The sequence below is a fragment of the Moschus berezovskii genome, chromosome 14 (genome assembly GCF_049115385.1).
Source record: "Moschus berezovskii isolate FMDL1 chromosome 14, NW_MosBer_1.0, whole genome shotgun sequence".
Taxonomy (NCBI): domain Eukaryota; kingdom Metazoa; phylum Chordata; class Mammalia; order Artiodactyla; family Moschidae; genus Moschus; species Moschus berezovskii.
Window position 1 is genome coordinate 35,776,671 of NC_142473.1, and position 22,308 is coordinate 35,798,978.

Below are 22,308 nucleotides of genomic sequence, written 5' to 3' on the forward strand. Positions count from 1 at the left end.
GGTCACTAAGAGTCGGACACGACTGAGTAACTTCACTTTCACTTTTCACTTTCATGCATTGGAGAAGGAAATGACAACCCACTCCAGTATTCTTGTCTGGAGAATCCCAGGGACAGGGGAGCCTTGTGGGCTGCCTTCTATGGGGTCACACACGACTGAAGCGACTTAGCAGCAGCAGCAACCTCAGATGAGGGCTTCCCCGGTGGCTCAGTGGTAAAGAATCTGCCTGTAATGCAGGAGACACTGATTTGATCCCTGGGTCAGGAAGATCCTCTGGAAAGGGGCATGGCAACCCACTCCAGTATTCTTGCCTGGAGAATCCCTGGACTGAGGAGCCTGGTGAGCTACAGGCTATAGGGTCGCAAAGGGTCGGACAGGACTGAAGCGACTGAGCACACACACGTGCTTGAGATGGACATGAGTTACAGCTTCAGCATCCATGTCCTCTCATGAGTAATTGTTCAGACCTCTGGCCACTTAGAGTCACTCCCCAAGCCAGACCAGAGTGGCACCTCTCCATCACTGGGGCCTCTGGTCACAGGTCCCTGTGCCCCCATCTCATGGGGCCACCCCTTTGATGACCTCCCTCTGTTCCTTTCAGAAAGCGGATCTGGCCGTGGCGGGCCTCACCATTACTGCGGAACGGGAGAAAGTGATTGATTTCTCGAAGCCATTCATGACTCTGGGAATTAGCATTCTTTACCGAGTTCATATGGTAAGAGATTTATTTTATAAGCATTTATGGCATTAGAGTTATTTGCATGCAAACACTGAGTTATATGGTAATAATGAATGACTCACAGAAATATTTAGATTTCAAGACTTAAATGCGAATGTGCCAGGCTATTTTCTCCCCCATCAGCTGTGAGGACTTGCAAACAGGAGGAATGGAAAAGTCACGCTTGGGGGCTTTCCAGTAAAAATAATGCTTCTGCCTCCCTGCATAGGGATGGCCAAGAACGATCATTCAACCCTTGGTTTGTAGAGTGTTGGCAACTGGACCTGTGGGTTTCTCAGGTTCCTCCAAGATGGTGGGTCCCCAGCCCAGATGAGTTACCCCAGATTTCTCAAAGCCTTTGGCAACCTTCAGATCTGCTTCTCTTCATTCTGAGCATTGCACCTACTGAGGCAATGCAGACTCCCTCTTTTGATTATCTGTACTGGAGGACAAAAAGCAGGTAATGTAATATCACTTATAGCTTCTTCTGCCTCCCTTTCAAAAGGAAGGACTGGACTGAATGTAAAAATGAATTTGCAAAAGCTCACCCATGGGCAGCAGGGGCTGGATGCGACGTCAAAGTTACTGGCTGGTGGGGGGAGCATCTGGAGAGGGAATAGTAACCCTTATCCAATCTGGCTCTAAGCACACATCTATTACATGGATTTCCCCAACGATCTAGTCACTTTAGGCATCCAAGTTCATGCAACATGATGTATTCTAGCACCCGACACCACAAAGCTGCTCAACAGCAAGGAACCCAGAGCTCACCCCATGTACCTGCTGAAGACCTTCCACCCTTCTGAGCCCCTCCCAGGCCCCAAGTCTCAACCCTGGGAGAAAGGAGTTTTCTATATTTGCAGCCCCAGCCAGGGCATCAGGATCTGTGGCCCATTTCTCCAGGAGGAAGGACTTCTCGTCTCAGAGTCCACTCAGGCCGCTCAGAAGACCATTGTCGTGGGCTGGGCCTCAGTGCATCATTACTGCTGCCCAGCTTGGACACAGAGGCTACATCATCTGGAAGATGAGACAGCATCAAAATCCCAAGCTCTCCAGGCTAAGCCAGAAAGAAATGTGAGGATCTGGTCATAATCCCTGCAGTGATGGATGTGTCTGTCTTGTGAATGAAGGGGGATTTTGATTCTTCCTCCTAACTTTTCCATGATAATGATAGCTCCCATTCACTGAGCACCTCTTGTGTGCCAGACACTCTTCAGGCCCCTGTGATGTGGGCTGTTGTTACGGATCGATTGCTGCCCCATCAAAAGGACTTGTGAATTGGGTGACCTTATTTGGAAATAGGATCTTCGCAGATAGAGTCACGTTAAGATGAGGTCATGCTGGAATGGGGGAGGCGGAGCTAACCCAATGACCAGTGTCTCTCTAAAGAAGTGGGAAATCTGGACACAGACACCCAGGGAAGACAAGATCCTGTGAATTTGGAGGCAGACTGGAGGGATGCATCTACAAGCCAAGAAGCACCAAGGATGGCCAGCAACCCCAGAAGCTAGAAGGGACAAGGAAAGAACTTGCCCTTAATTCTGAACTTTCAGCCTCCAGAACTGTGAGACGATACACTTCTGTTGCGTTAAGCCCCCTCCCCCCCAGTCTGTGGCACCTTCTTACAGCAGCCCTAGTAAATGAGTACAGTCATCCTGTTCTTATTTTAGAAATGAGGAAACAGTGGCAAGCATTTCTACAAACGTGGCCAAGCCCACACACCTCTCATTGAAAGAGCAGAGTTCAAACCCAGGAACGGTGTGGTACAAGCCTGTGTTCTCTCTGTTGTTACTGAAAAGAGTGTAGGTGGGGTCCGGCTGCTTGCCACTCAAAAGCCAGTAAGCAGACCAGGTTGGTGGAAAGGAAGATTTGCTTTATTTCAGATGCCGGCAACTGGGGTGGGGGAATGGTGGCGGACGTCTGTCCGAAAGGTGGGGCAAGAGCTTTTATAGACAGAAGTAGGGGGCTACACCGGAGAAGGCAATGGCACCCCACTCCAGTACTCTTGCCTGGAAAATCCCATGGACGGAGGAGCCTGGTGGGCTGCAGTCCATGGGGTCGCTAAGAGTCGGACACGACTGAGTGACTCCACTTTCACTTTTCACTTTCCTGCATTGGAGAAGGAAATGGCAACCCACTCGTGTTCTTGCCGGGAGAATCCCATGGATGGAGGAGCCTGGTGGGCTGCCGTCTACGGGGTCGCACAGAGTCGAACACGACTGAAATGACTTGGCGGCGGCGGCAGCAGCAGGGGGCTGCACACAGAAATAGCACAGTCAGCTCTGACAGTCACCTTTAAATTGGTCATCAGTGGTCTGAGAAGCAGCATCTTGATTGTTTAGGTCCAATCTTTCGTTTCAAGGTTGGTTTGTTTCCATTTCTTTGAGGCCAGTTCTCGGAATTGTGGCAGCTCGAGTCTGGGTACAGTCTGGTCATCCTGTAGTTAATTTCTCCACCTGGTGTTTTGGTATCTGTAAGACAGTGCACAGGGTTTGGCTCTGAATATTATCTATAGCCCTTGAGAAAAAAACTAAAGGTTCTTGACTCTGCTTAATGACTACATTATTACTATTTAGTCTGCTTTGACTGTTTTGTTTCTGCATTTCTCCCTTCTCTGATTAAACTTATCCTTTGGCTAAAGTTTTCCACGCACACAGGGCAGGCAGAGGGCATGGTAGGGAGAGACAAGGACTGTTAAGTCCTGCTCTGTTTCACCGTGACATGAGGCTGTCACCTACATCGTGTGACCTGCTCAGAAGTTGTCCCGTAAGTGGGGCTCTCTCCCTGTTCTCAACTGGTCCTCACGACTGTTCTTTGAGGAAAGAAGGGAGGTGTTATCATTCCCACCTTACAGATGAGGAGACCAAGGTCACACCTGGAGCTGGGTCTGGAATCCAGGTCTCCTGATTCACAGGGTAATGTTCTTGTCATCATCACATCTCTTGGTACCTGGAGACAGCTTTCCATCCAGCACCATTTCTTGAGCCCCCCACCCCCACCCCTACCTACTCTCCTCCCATAGCTGAGCTCCGAGGGAGGATCCAAAAAAGACAGAGACACAGTCTTCCTCCAGATGGTATTTCTATGGCCAGGTCACATGACTAGGCTCTGGCCTTGATTTCTTGATTAAAGCCAAAGGCACTAGAGCACCATCCATGATCAGATGGGCTGAGAGGAACCATGAGTACTAGGCCACCTCCACCACCAGGACACCACTGTCCTGAATATCGACTCTGGACATCCTTAACTGGATCATTGGCCAAATGTTTTCCACCACCTGCATGCCTTGGACTGTATGAGCTCGCGTGCATTCGTTCTGGGACATGAAATTTTATGTGTCAGCTTGTAGAGATTCTAGCACCCAGATGTTCTGTCAACCCCTAGTCTAGACGATGCTATAAGGGTCTTTTGTAGATGTGATGAACATCTATGATCAGTTGACGTCAAGTAAAGGAGATGACCCTTGATAATGTGGGTGGGTCTCATCCAATCAGTGAAAGGCCTTGAGAGCAAAAGCAGGTTTCCCAAAGCAAAGGGAATTCTGTATCGAGCCTATCACGTAGAAATCCTGAGTTTCCAGCCTGCCCTACAGATTTGGGACCTACCAGCTCCTACAATCACAGGAGCCAATTCCTTGAAATAACTCAGTGCTACTGGTAAAGAATCCACTTACCAATGCAAGCGAAGCAAGAAATACAAGTTTGATCCCTGAGTCAGAAAGATCCCCTAGAGTAGGAAATAGCAACCCATTCCAGTATTCTTGCCTGGGAAATCCCATGGACAGAGAGGAGCCTGGTGGGCTATAGTCCACAGGGTCACAAAGAGTCAGACATGACTGAGCGCGCGCGCGCGCACACACACACACACACACACACACACACACATCCTCCTGGTTCTCTCTGTCTCACACACACATACACACACACCCTCCTGGTTCTCTCTGTCTCTGGAGAGCCTTACCCACACAGTTCCCCTGTCCGATCAACGTGCCTTCCCTCTCCCTGCCGTTTTACTGAGGCACTAGTGTGTCACACAGCTGCTCAGATCTAATTTCTAACAGGGGGCCAAGCTGAGTAAAAATTGAGTGCTGGTGTGAACAGCTCACACTAAGCAGAACTGACGGTTTATGCATTTATTCAACAAATATTTACTTGCATTCCATGTGTGCAGCAGAATGCTTAGAAAGCATCAGAAAGTGAGCTGGGGAGAAGACAATCCTGAATCAACTAAACTGGGGGAGACCTGGTTAGAACAAGTCTGAGAGGAACTGTGCAGAGTCTAAAACAAAAGAGGTTGCCAGAAACAGCTAATACCGAAGGGGAGCCCAGCAGAGTTCACCATGAGTGCCACAGTCTAAAATTTTTATACATAGAGAAGCTCTCTCTGACATAATAAGTGTTAAGCTGATAAAATTAAAGTTGAATACTGGGTGTTTATTATTTTGTAAATTTTCTCTAACTGATAGTTCTCTGTGAGCAAAAATAGGATTCATTTAATGTAATTTATAATCTATAATGATCCCAGTCTCTTAGCTCTATATCCAAGGTCACCTGAGTCGTGAGTGATAGTTACCAAAAAAGTGAGCGTCTGGCAAAAATCAAAAAAGTGTGCAAAAGTGAAAATAATTAACATAAGGTATAAATGCCTAGTTAGAAATTCTTCAGAACCTTTCAAAATAACAGGCAGTGGCAGGTATATCTCAAGTCTAAAGATAATCAGAAGTAATTTGTGCCCTTCCAGCAATCTCAGATTATCTAGGTTCTTTCTCGAACATGGATCATCACGAGTTGATTGTGGGATATTTTCCTTTCTCTCAACCTTGGGGTATAATCTATTTCTGCCAGGCATATCTAGGATCAGAATCAGAAGACTGTCTTGCTCTTTGATCTCTACTCCCTGCCACTCAGAGGCTGGCTTTGGCATTTGTTATTGTCAATCTCTCCTGCTTATTAAAACCCCCTCTCAGTTCCTAGCATCCACATCACCATTTTCTCCTGCTGTGCTCCCTGTCTCTCTGATTATTGCCTTCTTTAACATTTCTGTTGATTCTTCTCTCTCTGTTTGCCACTTAAATGTCTGTGGTCCTTTTCTATTCTCACTCTCCCAATTCTCTGCCTGGATAATCTCACCTGCTCCCAAATCTATAAATCTAACCCTAAGTGCTCTCCTGAGTTCCGGAAGCATATTTTAAATATATTACTAAGTCATCTCCAGACTTCCCCGGTGGCTCAGTGATAAAGAATCCACCTGCCAATGTGGGAGCCACGGAAGATGCAGGTTCGCTCCCTGAGTCAGGAAGATCCCCAGAGGAGGAAATGACAACACTCCAGTATCATTGCTAGAATAATGCCATGGACAGAGGAGCCTGACAGGCTATGGTCCACGGAGTCATGAAGAGTCAGACATGACTGAGCAGCTGAGCACACGCGAGACATCTCCACATGGATATCTCATAGGCACCTCAAAGACAGTGACACAACCAAACTGCATTTGGTATATTCCTCCCTTCTCCTCCCTGCCCCATCTCAGGTCACAACATCTCCATCCAGCCACCTGAGCTGCCCTGCACTGTGTTTCCTCGAATGTCCATTTGGTCCAGTCACATCCTAAACAATCCTCATATATACTATCTATTCGTGCTCACTCTGCCTTGGTTCAGGCTCTCCTCATCTCTAACATCAACTGCTACATTCCAGTAGACTGTATGCTCCTTGAAGGCAGGTGTTTCTTTTCATTTCTTAGGCTTTCAAAAAGTACTTTCTTTATTTTTATTTTTGGCTGGGCTAGGTCTTTGTTGCTGCTTGTGGGCTTTCTCTAGCTGCAGTTAGTGGGGGCTACTCTCTAGCTGCGGTGTGCAGGCTTCCCGTTGCAGTGGCTTCTCTTGCGGAATACAGGCTCTAGGGCACTCAGTCTTCAGTAGTTGCAGCACACAGGCTCAGTAATTGTGTTGCATGGGCTTATTTGCCCCGAGGCACATGGAATCTTTCTGGAGCAGGGATCATTGAGCCCGTGTCTCCTGCATTGGCAGGCAGAATCTTTGCTAAGCCACCTGGGAAGCCCCAATATCATATGGTGTTAGACTATACATTTTTATGGGATGATTTTTGGTATGGAAAATATCATCATCCTAAACATGAAGCATTTACTTGAAAAGTATAGAAGGAAGAAAGGAAAGGGGGGAGAAGTATGAGGGATCTTGTAATTCTGTGAGCAATGAGCACCACTTCCCTTTGTGTCACTGACTCCCAGGAGCCTGGCTTCTGTCAGGAGGTCCAGTATTCTAGGCAGCAGGATGAGAGCCCTGAAGTGATTTCTTCTTTTTCTTTCTGACCTTTACCCTGTTGGTCTTGAGAACAAAAAGCGAGTGAAAGCAGATGTTGGGGCGGCTCAGATCCATCAACGGGTCAGGCCTGACATAGCTGCCACCTGAACCCCTTACTCCCTCCCGCCCTGATGCCTGCGCATCCCACAGACAGCAAAGCACCCTCCTGAGAAGGTCTCAGAACCCCTGACACAAGCCAGATGAGCTTCCAGGTCAAACATAGAGGGCCCAGCCTTTAGAATCTGGAGTGTCCCCTTGTACTCCACAGATGGGAGTCCAATGACTGGGGACATCAGAAGTTCAGGACTCTCTTTATTTCCTTGGCATATTAGCTCATTCCTTATTGAGAAGTTCAGTATGTAGCATAGCAGTATAACCCCAAGAGCATTTTGTAGTCCAGGGGGGTTCATAGAATTGTTCATTTTGTAGTGCAGAGTTTTATAGAACTGATGCATACTATAAGCTCCCAAATATCTGTGAATGAAAGGGAGAAGAGCACAGAAAATCAAAAACATTCACATTTGATGTTAGAGTATGTCATGTAGTTTTCTCTCTCTTATTTTTCTACAGCAGCAATTTGCCTAATGATGTTTTGCTCAGATTAATATTAAAGTAAAGTTTGTATGCCTCAAGCACACACTTACTGTTGGAGCAAGGCCTCACCAGAACATGCCAGAAGCCAACCTGGGGTTTGACATTTGGCACATAGAGGCCCCAAATGGATAATCAAGTTTAAAAAATTCAGCATCAATATATTCAAGGAGGTTGGGTGCATGTCCAGGACATTTGCATGTTGACTAACATCATCTGATGCCTCCTTATTCATGAAGCACTTTCACATAACAATTTCTGGTTTACTACAGCAACCCCCCAAGGCAGACAGTAGAATTCTCGTTTCACACAGAAGGATTGTGAGGTCAGTGATGGCTGGTGGTGCAGGGGAAAGAAGAAAGATGGTGCAATGGTGGGAGTGGCACAGAACCCAGGTTTTCAGTCTCCAGGTCCATATACTTCAGTGATCTATCTTTATGGTATAGGACTTATATTTCTTTGTGTCAAGGACATGTGTTAGGTGATCTTTCAAGACCCTTTCTAATCTGATGATACTATCTATGATCCCATATAGTATCCTGAACCAGCCAGAGCATCTAAGGCTCCCATGAAAATGTGAGTCAGTGAGATTTCCCTGGTGGTCCAGTAGTTAAGAATCTGCCTGCCCATGCAGGAGACACGGGTTCGATCCCTGGTCTGGAAACTGAGATCCCACATGGCTCACGGAAGCTAAGCCCATGAGCCACAACTACTGAGCTTGCAGGCCACAGCTGGAAAGTATCCCCAACTCGCCACAACTAAAGAAATCCCACATGCCCCAACCAAGTGCCCGTGTGCCACAGCCAGGACCATCAAAAATAGGTAAATAAGTGAATAAGTTTTCAGAAAATATGAGTTAATTATTTTCCCCTGCCATGTCCTGCTCCCTCTTTGACAAATGTGAAAGTCTGACACTTTGTTCTTTTTCTCTTCTTAACCCTTGGCAAGAATCATCTCTCTAAAGAAAAGTAAAAAAAAAAAAAAGCAAACAGTGATTAAATTAAAAAATGAGCAAGAAATAAATGTCAACATTAAATTAACACCTGGCATTTTTTCTGGATGTATTAGTCGTTTTTCAAGAAGGTCTGTTTCATCTCAGAAAGGCTGTCTAGGAAAATGGAGAATAATGCTTAGTAAACCAATGAATCATTTCTAATACTGCTTAATACTCTGTTATAATAAAATAGAAAATGAATAAAGTTCTATTCCTTAAAACTAAGTAACCTGATAGCCCATATAATGGAAGTATGGTTCTCTGGATGTATAATCACGTTAATATTGGTAACTTATAGAGTGCTCCTCTCTCAAGAAGCTCAGGGATTTTATCAATGTTACTATGGTAACTCTCACATCCCCACTTTTGTTGATTGTGGTGTTCCACTTTCTAGAAGGAGAAAACAGCACCCAGAGAAGCAGAGTGGTTCACCTAAGATCACTCAGAGAGTCAAGGTCAGGACCAGGTTTAGAACTTAAGTTTTCTTGTGCCAGATTCCCAATCAGCAAAGTGAAAATAGATATACCAGCATCTGGATTATAAAGGCAACAACCCTATCTGGGTGTTTTAAGTGAAGAGGAATTAATTGCTTACTTCTTTTTTCCTCTTGGAGTCAGAGGTGGGAAGTGCACGCTAAACCAAAATATCAAGACAGTCCACTGCAGACACACTGAGGGAGTTACCCATGGGTTCCTGGGGTGGACCAAGAGTCACCTCCTTCTGCTTCTTCCAGAAGGATTCATGGAGACTGTGTCTGTCTTATCTGTTTCTTTAGCCCTAAAGAGTGTTTTCCTGACCACTGATGACAATTGGTAGTGGAAAGAAACCTCTATATGAATGGCCATTTAGTCCTACAGAGTGGCAAGACCACACGGAGGACAGGATGAGCTTTTGTCACTGGTTCTGCTGGAGAGGGAAGAATTCTGCTGGAGAAAGAGAAGGAAGAGCATTGATGTCACAAGTCTGTGTGTCAGGAGATGGTGACAAGGGTGCCCAGCCCTCACACAGACGCAGGAGAGTCCGCTGTACATCTGAGCCACTGTGTCTTGACTTCTTTGAGAAGGCTGAGGTGGAACTGAGTTTCAAAGCTTGCAATTACCGGCTTCTAAGAGCCAGCCTTCCAGAAGAGAACTTGGTATTACCCTAATCACTTCCTGGGGGAGCCCTGGGGAAACCCTCATGATTCATGTATTATAACCCACAAAAACTCTAGGAGTTATAGAAAGGGAATGTGGCCAGATGGAATTCTCCCTCCAAGCATCTTTAGCATGTGCTACTACAGGACAGAAAACTGGATTTCTTGTCCATGAGGGAGGGCCATAAAAGGAGGCTCCCTCTTTCGCCAGACACCATCTCCCCCACCTCTCTCACGCATGCCTACCATTAGACAGTTATTGTTCAGTCGCTCAGTCGTGTCCGATTCTTTGCGACCCCATGGACTGTAGCCTACCAGGCTCCTCTGTCCACGGGATTTCCCAGTCTAGAGTACTGGAGTGGGTTGCCATGCCCTCCTCCAAGGGATCTTTCCCACCCAGGGCTCGAACCTGCGTCTCCCGCGTTGGCAGGTGGATTCTTTACCTCTGAACCACCAGGGAAGCCCATTAGACTTGGAGGGGGGAGCCAACACTTATATAGCACTTCGTTCCGTTCCGTCGCTCAGTCGTGTCCGACTCTTTGCGACCCCGTGGGCTGTAGCCTACCAGGCTTCTCCGTCCATGGGATTCTCCAGGCAAGAATACTGGAGTGGGTTACCATTTCCTTCGCCAGGGGATCTTCCCGACCCAGGGATCGAACCCGGGTCTCCTGCATTGGAGGCAGACGCTTTAACCTCTGAGCCACCAGGGAAGCCCCAAAGTATTAGCACTTACTGTGTGTTAAAACAGTGCATAGGGTAGGTTTTATGATTACCCCCATGTTACAGAAGAAGATGTGGAGACCTCGAGAGCTTACGTAACGTGCCTAGGATCCCATAACTGTATATGGTGCAGCCGGGATTCACGTGGAGACCTCGAGAGCTTACGTAACGTGCCTAGGATCCCATAACTGTATATGATGCAGCCGGGATTCACTCCTGGGCAGGCTGACTCCAGCGTCTGTGTGTTAGTTCATTACCTGTCCTGTACTGCCTGGCCTTAATGTCCTTATGTATTTGGCTCCAGACTCTGGGCAAGCAATTACTTTCCTACTATAATGTCATTTCTTCCAGTAAATGTGGAATGAAGTATCAGTGAGTTTATGGATTTTTTTAAGGATAAGAGGAATTTTCACCAGGCAAGAGGAGATTAGTTCCACTCTGTAACTCCATGAACAGCTCCACTGCTGACATTCAAAGGGCCTCGCCACTCAGGGATGTAGTCGTTTGGTGACCGGCCCCATCTCGCTCACAATCCAACAGCATCCGTGATGCTGGCTCTGATGTGGTCAGTCTGAAGCACCGTGCAAAAATCAAGGAACCAGTTCCCGTTTTGGTGCCATCTAATTTGCAGCCCCATTTACAGGGCTTGGCCTGTCCTAGACATTTGGGGCATAGACTCTGTATCACCAATTATCTACCTTCAAAGTGGTTGTCTTCACCAGGAGGAACAGGCCCAAAGTGTAGTCAACAGAGACATGTGTAAATCAATAACAGAGTCCCAATAGAGGATGGTTTGCTGTTGTTGACTCGCTCAGTCATGTCTGATTCTTTTCGACCCCATGGACTGCAGCACACCAGGCTTCCCTGTCCATCACCAACTCCCAGAACTTGCTCAAACTAATGTCCCAGTGTCACCAATTCAATAATTGGTGATGCTATCCAGCCATCTCATCCTCTGTTGCCCCCTTCTCCTACCTTCAATCTTTCTCAACATCAGGGTCTTTCCCAATGAGTCAGTTCTTCGCATCAGGTAGCCAAAGTACTGGAGTTTCTGCTTCAGAATCAGTCCTTCCAATGAATATTCAGGGTTGATTTCCTTTAGGATTGACTGGGTTGATCTCCTTGCTGTCCAAGGGACTCTCAAGAGTCTTCAATGATGATGGGTATAAATAAATAATGTTTAGAGTACTTTAAGGGGGCGAGATCGAGTAGGCTGGGATTCTGTTGGCATTGGGGAGAAGGCATGGGATTAATTAGGGAGTTTATTGAAGCAAATTGTAAAGATAAAACGGAGAGGAAGATGCGGTACAGCTGCTGTTTGAAAGAAGGAGAGCACGGTATCCCTATGGCACAGCTTGACAAACGAGCACCAGAGAAATTGAAACCATCACCAGTGATGTGAGCACGGCACTTAACCTCCCTGGGTCCCATTTCTTCCATTTGTCAATATGGAGAACTGAGTACTGAAATCCAAAGAACATAGTGAAGCATTTTGAGTTCTTCTGAAGAAAAGTGTCACCATCATATATCCATATATCCAATGGGTTAAGGAAAACCTGTTATTAGGAAGAAATGCCAGTGGCATGTGACACCTGATCTACCCCCCAGCACCAATAACTCAGAGGTCTGTTGGGAAGGAAGCAATCGAAAGCATCCACATAGAAAAAAACGGGAGGCGTTCAGAGCCTTGCAAGTAACATACTTCTCTTTGGCATCATAAAAACAGCTTGGGCTCAGTCCAAGCCTAGTCTGTGCAAGCCCAGACCCACATCTCAAATGACTGCCCATTCCTTGCTCTTCTGGTTGGCGTCAGTCAATCACACATGGAATCAGATGTTGCCTTGCCAACGTGACTGATATGTTTCCAGGGGAGCTCTGTTTATGTCTTGATCCTTGTTTCTGTGATGCGCTATGTTTTATAACTTAAGTCTCCAGGAATTTTTCCCATGGCTGTGCATCATTTCTTATCACCCATAACCAAATATGGCAGCTTTAAATAGTGCTGTCATTTTCCTCAATTTCATTCGTTGTGATATAATCAGGTATAGATTTCTGACATTGAGCATCTAATGGGGTTTCAGATTCAGAGAGCAACAATGAAAGAATTTTTTTCTCCTGGATATCTCTCAGTTGGGAGACACAGAGTGAAGTAGTCATGAGTGACAGGTGTAGAATTCATGTACACTTGCCCAGAGAAGCTCCAGGGGATAGAAGGAGTGGCCCAAGCTAGTGATTTTCTGCAGCAGGTGTGTAGACGTAATGAGCATCTTCATTCCCTTCTGGACTCAGTCTGAATCTTCCTGCATTTGCACCAGCTCTAAGGATGATGATGAAGGCATGGTTAGTCCATGATGGACACGGGAATGACTAACGGGACTCCAATTCTGCTCTCTTGCATCCTTCTTCCTGTTAGACAATTTACCTAGTGATAGGCCTATACATACTCAAATGGTCTTCTCCCTATTTCTCTCCTGTTCCCCTGGTCACTGGGCTTTGTCCCTCAAGCTGTTTTATTTTCCCAGTCACCTGAGGGTTCTCTGCAGCTCAACATGAACACACGTGGAGCAGAAAAATTGCAATTGGTATCAGAGGGCAGTTCCCTGGTCTAAGCCACACTGAGAGAGAAATACAGTTTCAGACAGACCACCCCAGGGGTCACTGTCACACTGATGAAGGGCTTCAGGATCCAAGAACCAGTGCCCCACTGGAAGAGGGTAAGCTTTGACTTCTTCACTCTGTACCCTCTGGACTGTGTCCTCTGTGGGAGAATAAAATTATACTCCCAAGTGTTTTGGGAATTTGTCTATTGGCTTACTGGAAGGGATGGAGAACTCACCAGAAGAGCAGTTGAAAATCACCCACAATGGGGGTTTGTGCAAATACAACGGGACCTTGCAGCATTGTCTCCCCTGCTCCTTAGATGCTGTCTTGAGAGCAGCTGTTGTTGCCTGCAGTTTCTCAGCATGATCTCATGGTCTGGCTGTCCTTGGATAACAAAAGCCCAGAAAGCTGATTGAGATCAGCTCAGTATTGGCATAGATAGCTCCCCTTGTTGTCTCTGGGAACCCCAGTGCAAAATGACATACCTTGATACTGACAGCAGGTTGTGCCATGCCTGATATGTCCTTGAACTTGAAAGTTTACCTGTTCATAGCACCCCTGAGCTTAATACTGGTTTTCTACCCTATCCATGGACCTCCTAGATTCCTGGAATCATAAAGTCATATCATTTTCTATTTAGAATGGTCTTTAGGGAGCAGCTGTTCCAGTGGTTTCATAGTAAGTGGGAGAAGCAAGCCTGGTTCAAGACCAGGGAAGCAGTGGGAGCTATAGAGTGGGAGCCTGTCTTGAGTGAACAGCCACCACTCAGCTCCAGCTAGTTGAGAATTAGACCCAATGTGGCCAGATTATCCATTTTTAAAGCCAGAAATCTGGATTTTTCTATGAAACGTCCTAGTCACTTAATGTTGACAGCTTATCCAAATGAATAAACACTACAAGTCCACAAACAAGTGGTCTGTGGGCTGCAGGTCATCAGGGTATTACCTTTGATCTAGATCAGCTCCAGTGGAGTCTGGAGAGGCGTGTGCACTTGCCTGAGACCACACTGCTGAAGACCAGGAGCAGATTCTGAAATTCCTTCCTTCTCATTCCATCTCACTTTCCTGCAGAAAATGCCCCCCCGCCAGAGTGTGGTCCCCAGCTTTCTGGCTGGTTCTTGGCTCCATCCTTTGGCTCCCATGACTCTGCCTGGCCTGGGAACAACCATGTTTTTTTCGCAGTATCATGGGCTGCATCAGATGCCCTGGGCTTTGTCTCAGCAAGCACGCATTTGAGTCGCAGTTCTTCCACTGATGAGCTGTCTAACCTTGGACACATCTCTTGAATGCCCTAGGGCTTTGATTTCTTTCTGAATACAATGAAAATAAGAATCTGGGTGCTTCACAGAACCCAGTTTGAGGTTTACATGAGAAGGTCTCACTGTATGTGAGATCATCCTGCAAACCAAAAACCAAGGATGCCTGTCGAATTAGCATCCTTGTAAGAAAGACGTGAGTGGCAGAGACGGGGCTACATGTCCTTGGACATCAACAGCTCAAAGGTGCTTCAGAGTCCATCCACGCTGCCCCTGGAGGACATGGGGACACATATTAGGGACACTGAGGGCTGTTCTATTGCCCAGCACAGAGCCCCCTTCATCCTAGGAAGTGATGAGGCCCTGGACTGTTCTTTAGTTTCATCTACTGAGTTAAGGGCTGCGTAGATGTTTCAGAGCAGACCTCTCTATACCTTCAGCCCCTGTGTCATTTAAACCAGTCACCCATAACCCAAGGCAGTGCAATCTGGGCCCATTCTCAGCTCACCAACCCCTCTGCCCTCCCCTGCCCAAGGGCTGTGCTGACTGAATGCATACATGAATCTCGTTTCTGTCTCCATTTCCAGGGACGCAGACCTGGCTATTTCTCCTTCCTGGACCCATTTTCTCCGGGCGTCTGGCTCTTCATGCTTCTAGCCTATCTGGCCGTCAGCTGCGTCCTCTTCCTTGTGGCTCGGTACTGGCTTCTCCCCTTCCCTGTCCTCACACCGCCACCTCGTGTCCACCTCTGGGAACTGCACCGGCGGGGGTGGGGAGCAGGAGGCGGCGGGTGGAGAAGAACTTGGTGCCAAACTAGAGGAATGGGAGACGGACTCAGGACCTGAGCCACTCGGCCAGGCTGTCAGCTGGGCACTGCCCGTCCATCCATCTACGTGCCCGTCCCCTGATATGCACAACACAGACAGGCGAGCTTGTCTGAATTTGTGCCCCTTGCCTCTTACCCGTCTCGTTCCCCAGTCTCCAGCTCCTTGCCTTGGGGGAGAGAGGGGAGGAAGGTGGTGGGAAGATTACTCTGATTAAGTGCCCTGCCTTTGGCTGCCCTGGCATCTGTCCTCGCCAGGACCTGCCACAAAGTGCTGAGTGACAGGAAACAGAGCCTGCAAATCCGGAGTGGGGAACTGGCAGCCTCGGTGACACAGGCGAGGGAGACGGCCTCCTCTGCAGAGGGCCTGGCCCTTCCCCAGCCTGGGTCTGTCTGTGAAAACACAGCTGCCTTGTTGAATGGCGACCGTGCAGGGCGGCTGGCAGCAGCAGGGCAGGATGGAGAGCAGCACTGGCAAGGAGCACTGAGTTGAGACACATGGTCCAGATTGGGAGTCGAGAAGGACAAGAAATCCCCACCCCCATCTCCCTGGACACGAGAGAGTGTCCCTAAGCCCAGGAAGAAGCCAAGGAGCATCTCAGGAGGATGTGCAGAGAGGGTTGTTTCTCTCTGAGGCTAAGTTGGGCTTCAGGAGAGCCCACTTACTATCCAGAGGAAGATCCAGCTCCTGTGGTTCAGGGTCATTCATGCAGATCCCTGCTTCCTGCTCAGAGCTCAGCTGATCACCTCAGAGGAGCCAAGACCCACTCAGAGTGAGAGTCTAGGGGGCTGACAGTGGCTCTGGTTCAGCTGTCTGCTCTCCTCTGCCTCGGGGCTACAGGGGCAGTGCTGGCCTATTCTATAGTGAACGCTCCACCTCTATGGGGTGGGGTCTTCCCCAGAAGCACATCAATTCATTGTTCAAAGGGGAGCCTGTGCTCCCTCCAGCTAGAAGATGGAACTCCCAGGAAGGAGGTGATGTGTGTATAATTATGGGTGATTTGCATCGTTGTACAGAGGAGACCAGGCTTCCCTGGTGGCTCAGATGGTAAAGAATCCTCCGCTTGCAATGCAGGAGACCCAGGTTCGATCCCTGGGTCGGGAAGATCCCCTGGAAAAGGAAATAGCTACCAACTCCAGTATTCTTGCCTGGAGAATCCCATGGATAGAGAAGCTTGGTGGGCTATGGCTATGGGCTCTCAAAGAGTTGGACACAACCAAACAACTAACGCATACACACACACACACACACACACACACCCGCACCAGGAACCAACACAACATTGTGAAGCAATTTCCCCCCAATTAAAAATAAATTTTAAAAAATGAAAATGGATCCCAAGGATCTTCGGAGTATGAACCCCTGGGGCAATTCCCAGCCTGCCCAAGAGGCACGGCATCACCTACTCCATGCCTCTTCCAGTGGAGATCAAAGCCACATTCAGGAAGTCATTCCCGACCCCTGAGATCCAGCCAAAGGGGGAAAGGCCTTGCTTACAACCTGGTCATCATCACAGGGTGCTGCATTTGCCACTTGGGTGCCACCTACCCTCCTTGGGCCTGTAGCCATGGCCACTGTCAAGTATCTGTTGTCAGTGTCGACTGGCGAGGCGCAGGAGCTGGCACACCATCGACACGTCCCCTCTGCACTTCACTGGGCTGTCTGCGGCAGCTCACAGGAAGATGTCTGCCTGAGTCTTGGCTCTGCTGCCCTGGAATTCGCTCTTATCCCCTTTGATTGAGCCCCTGTGTGTAGAAAGTCTTGGTTCTCAGGTGGCCTCTAGGGCCTGGAAGTGTTATTAGGGCGTAGCTATCAGATACATACATAAACACACACACACAAGACTGCTTCACCCTGCCTGCCACAGCCTGAAGCTTTTCAAGCAGCCCTGGGGGCTTAAAGAGCCCCTCTCTCCTGCCATCCGCATTCACACATACACACTGCCCCCCCAGGATCCAGAATTAACAAAAAGATGAACCAAAAAACTATACTAGAGGTCTGATCATACATCATATATATCATACAATATGTATATATATATATATATACACACACACAGACACACAGGCCACTTGATATGAAGAGCTAGTTCCTTGGAAAAGACCCTGATGCTGGGCAAGATTGAAGGCTGGAGGAGAAGGGGGCAACAGAGGATGAGTTGGTTGGATGACATCACTGACTCAATGGACATGAATTTGAGCAAACTCCAGGAGACAGTGAAGGACAGAGGAGCCTGGCGTGCTGCAGCCCAACATGGACTTAGCGACTGAGCAACAACAGCAAAAAACATATAATATCCTATATAAGTAATATCTGAGGGTAGGGTAATCTGGCCCAAGGCACTGTCTTTCAAACTGGGTTCCCTGGGACTTGGAGGCTCCTGGTAGGCACGGACACGTGGAGGGGCAGTGAAGAAGCTAGGCACACAGAGCTCTGCGGCCTCAGCTCGTCTTCATTCAGACCAGCTCCGCTTTTCTCTCTCATATATTGTACTTCTGGGTAAGATTTTAGAGGGAAAAAGATGTTTGAAAACCACTGCTCTATGGCAGCCGTTCCCAAGCCAGCTGATATCAGAGTCATACAGGGAGCTTTAAAAAACTTGAATGTCTAAGTCAGATCATCTCAGAATCTCTAGGGATGAGGCCCTGGGAATCTGTAGTTCTGAAGCTCACATCCAACCACCTGTGGGCTTGGGAGCCACTGGGGTGAAGCTCCACGGGTACGATCCAACACCACAGACCCTGGAAGGACGGAGGACATATGGGGGCAGGGGCCAGAGATGGCACACTGGCCTTGTAATCAGGAACAAGTAGCAGTGAAGGAAATGTGAACCAGCCCTGCAGCATGGCACCTGCAGACTAGGCTGAGTGAAGGGACAGGAAGGCCGGGGAAGATGATGACATCGTGTGAACACACAGACCTGCCCTTCTTGGCATACGTCCAGATGTGTCTCCCACATCAGAGCTGGAAGGCTTTGTGTGGGAGGCAGGCTGGGGAAGAGGAGGGAGGGCATGTGTCTGGTGGGCAGGAAGATAGGGCATCAGAGACATCAGAGGTACTGCTGGGAGAGAGGCCAGCGTGAGGCTGCGAGGGACAGTCGAAGGAACCTGTGTGCCTTGTCAACCCTCTGTGCCCATCACACTCATCCAGGGAGCCTAAGACATGCTGAGGCCCAGGCCATATCTGGACAAATGAAATCAGAACCTCTGGGCATGGAATCCAGGTGTTGGCATTTTTAAAAAACCTCCTGGGTGAGTCTGAAACACAGGGTTGAGAACCAGGGCCGGAGGGAACCACTGGGGCCAGTGGTTTGCAAAGTGTGGTCCCTGGACCAGTGGCATCCCCTTCCCCCAGGAACCTGCAGATTCGTAGGCCTCACCCAGACTTAGCGAATCTGACACTTCAGGGCTGTGGCCCAACGATCCCTGTTTTCACAAGCCTTCTTGGTGATTCTGATGTCAGTTACATTTTGAGAATATCCACTCTGGGTTGAGAGTTTTCAATCCACAGCTCTGTGGGGCCCTACGGTTCTCTCTGTGGTCACTTTGGGGGACCAAAAAAGACAGAACAAGCGTTTCCCCGCCATCCACCCCTGTGACTTGATTTATTTTGAAAAAATTAAGATGTTTCTTTGATTAAAGAAAGTTCCGAAACTGCCAACATAATCCAACAGAAGGGAGCTGGCTTGCCCAAGGCCACAGGCAGCTACCAAGGTCCAGGGGTCAGGCCAGGAAGAAAAGCACCCCCACCCCCCCCAGCACCTCTTCTTCATGCCCACCCTCCATGGCACTGATGTGTGTTCCTTTCTCCCACAGACTGACCCCCTACGAGTGGTACAGCCCCCACCCGTGTGCCCAGGGCCGGTGCAACCTCCTTGTGAATCAGTACTCCCTGGGCAACAGCCTCTGGTTTCCGGTCGGGGGCTTCATGCAGCAGGGCTCTACCATCGCCCCACGCGCCTTATCCACCCGCTGTGTCAGTGGCGTCTGGTAAGATCCTGGGGCCCTCAGGTGAGCCCTGATCCGGCTTCCTGCAGGCAGGAACCTCAGCTCCGCCCTTGGACAGCCTCTGCCAGCTCAGAGGGCTGGTGGGGTGGGGTGGGGGGAGGTGCAGTGGGGGGTGCGCTTTGTGCCATCTTCTCTCCTTCCCTGTCCCACCCCCCTCCCCACCCCCACCTTGGAGATGGGAGAGGAGCCAAGGCACAAAAGGAGACCCAGTGAGAAAATGCCTTGAAAGCCCACAGCAAGGCAGTTATAACTTCCTGACCTGAGAATGACTGGCATTTGAGATGCAGGGCCTAAGAAGTCATGTGCAAATTTGTGCAAATGTGCACAGTGTGTAGCAGGAAGTCCCTGCCCTCCCCCCACCAACCCCAAGTCACATCACTTCTCCTCCAGCAGTTTTCTGGAGCTCTGTCCCTCTGCTCCTGCCGCTGGGCCTGCCAGGCATGTCCACCTCAGCAGGTGTGGAAAAATGCAAGCTCTTAGTGGCTCAGAGTTGGATGGGACCTCAGGTTCTAAGTTGATAGCAGGGTCCACAGGGCTGTTGGCCAGCTCCTCCTCCTCTTGGATCAGGCAGGGCGAAAGGAAGAGGGTGAAATGATTCAAGGTGTGGGAAAGTTCCCTGAAAATTTGGAAGTGCCACATAAATGTTTGAACTGATCATTGCTATTAGACCATTCATTTTGGGGGGAAATTAAATATCGATGTCTCCTTAAGAGGCAAGTTCTCCGTCCTCACTTTAAAACTCACCAATCGGGTTTGGTGTCACAGCTTTTAGGACTTAAAGCCTTCATTCTCTCCCCTCCTTCTCAGCCTGTGTAAGCTGGAGGAAAGGGGAAGGGATGAGGATGCTGGGGATGGTAGAGCGTCTAGACAGTTACCTGGGAGTCACTGGACTGGGGCTGATCCTAGCAGGTGGAAACACAACTGGGACTGATAAGTGACAAATACAGTAGGATTTAAATCACTGGGGCAGGATGCTCACCCACTATCACATCCAGCCCAGGAGTCACTGAGCATATCACCTGGGGAGCCGGGCCTCACGTTCCCCGGCAGAAAGGAGACTTTGGCAGGCACAGTCGCAGAACTCTCTCAAAAATCCAGGAAATCTGTGCTGAAACCCGGAGATGAGACATCAACTGCAGATTTTGATCGCTTTCTACCTGGGCTTTCCTTCCAAAGGGGCATGTTACCATGTGCCACAAGTGGGGCTCCATTGCCTGCTCCCTTAACCTATCAGCTCACACCTCCAGGAATTCCCTCCTCTAGAGGACATCTGCCCTGGTGCCGAGAGGACCACCTGTCCTGCAGGTTGTTGACTCAGCCCACTGGCTCAGGAGGGCTTTAAATAGCTGGCCCCAGGTGACTCGATTACCCTGCTGCAGAGTAGGGTGTGGGAGGGAGGCTCGGCCCTCCCAGCCTGACCCAGGGGTGTTGGTGTGCCCGTCTTCCTCTGGGAGCTCTTGGTTATGAAATCACAGCCTCAGTTTGTTGGCTTCCTGGACAGTGGGAGGTCAGAGGACCTGGCCTTCGTGGCGTACCATGGCATCCTCATCCAGAGCAAGTGACAGAAAATGCCATGTCTCTAACAAGAATGCCAGCTTCACAATAAAATGCCCCTTTGGCACAGGAGCAAGGTTCTGGTGACCCCTCTGGAGGGAGCTTTCTCAGCAGAGGCGATGGGTTTGCAATGAGCTACTTAGGCTCTTGGAACTGTCCCCTGTGACCATTGGCAAAAACAGCCACATAGCTGTCCAGGGTGAAACAGATGCCAGAGTGTAGCTGTGTGGTTGAGGGAACCTCCCCAGCCAGCTCTGAGGTCATGTCCACACCCAGGGCTCATTAACCCACAACAGTGGATCAGAGCAACTTCCGAATGCTCACCTCCACCTGGGGACCACTCACCCCCAGCCTCCTCTGGGGGAGGCTCATGAGAAGCAACTTCCAGGAGGGTGTAAGAACTCTGGCAGGAGCAGGAAAGCCAATTTGAGGATGGAGGGACTCCTGGCCCTTACAGGTCACCAGTAGGGAAGGTAGACAAGTGACCTTCATCCCATTTTTGATGAAATGGGACTGTCTCTACTTGTCTCTGTATCTCATGCTCATCTCATCCTTCACAGATAATCAGTCACTAATGACATGTTATCTGATCTGATCCAACCAGGCATTATTAGGGTGTTCAGTCGCTAAGTCATGTCCAACTCTCTGCGACCCCATGGACCGTGGCCTGCCAGGCAAGAATACTGGAGTGGGTTGCCATTTCCTCCTCCAGGGGATCTTCCTGACCCAGGGATCAAACCTCAGTGTCTTGTATCTCCTGCACTGGCAGGTGGATTCTTTACCACTGCTTTGTAACACAAAGCAGGCATTATTATCCCCCATTTATTAGACAAGCAAATGACCTCAGAGGAGTTGTGTAGCTTTCCCCCAAGGTCTCATAGGTGGAATTAGACAAAACCAGAACTAAAACCAGATCTCTTACTGGTGGTCTGAGGCACGGATCTGGTGGGCTGGCATGTGGATGTGCCCATCAAGTTGATGGGTGCACCTGTCCTTTCATTCCTGGAAGAAAGCCCTCAGGCCAAGGGGGTGATGGGACTTTCTGCTCTTGCAAACCCACCTGCAAGCGGCCCTGCCGCAGCCCATGGCAAACACTGTTCCTTCGTTGGCAATGTCTTCGTAATGAATTGAAGCCTCATTAATTCAGACTCCACTGATTCAGAATTTGGCGATTCGCCAGCCTCAGTTATGCTTACATATATCTTTGAACCCCTATAAACAAATGGATTAGAAAGCAGATCCATACTGCTGACCAGATGGTAGAAGTCCTGTTTAACCTACTTAAGTGAACAAACTGGTTTTAATGACTTTAGTGTGTGTGCTGCCTGAGTTGCAGAGCTATTCTAATTTTAAATGAGTTCGATCTACCCAATGAAACAACCTTCCATTTTGAAATAGCATGACCTTTGTAAGAGTGTTTTCTAATTCCGGCTTCTTAGCGGCTCAAAGGTGCTTGTCATCAGTTTGTCTAGAAGAGCTCCTGCTCTGACGATTTGTAGAACTGGTTTTAGAAGACGAATTTCTCCATGTGTTACTTGGCCATGTGACTTTGCTTCTCTGAGCCTCGGTTTACAGAATAAGAATTTC

At 48.7% G+C, this 22,308-nt stretch overlaps 1 protein-coding gene across 7 annotated transcripts in view; it reads left to right on the forward strand.

Moving 5' to 3' along the window:
• GRIK4 (glutamate ionotropic receptor kainate type subunit 4) overlaps nt 1–22,308 on the forward strand; it is a 392,975-nt gene that overhangs the window by 344,422 nt on the left and 26,245 nt on the right. For all 7 annotated transcript variants that reach the window (XM_088843015.1, XM_088843018.1, XM_088843016.1 and 4 more), the window contains 3 exons: nt 602–715; nt 14,924–15,033; nt 18,976–19,149. In XM_088843015.1, coding sequence (XP_088699141.1) covers nt 602–715; nt 14,924–15,033; nt 18,976–19,149 — 398 coding nt within the window. The remainder of the gene's footprint in view (nt 1–601; nt 716–14,923; nt 15,034–18,975; nt 19,150–22,308) is intronic.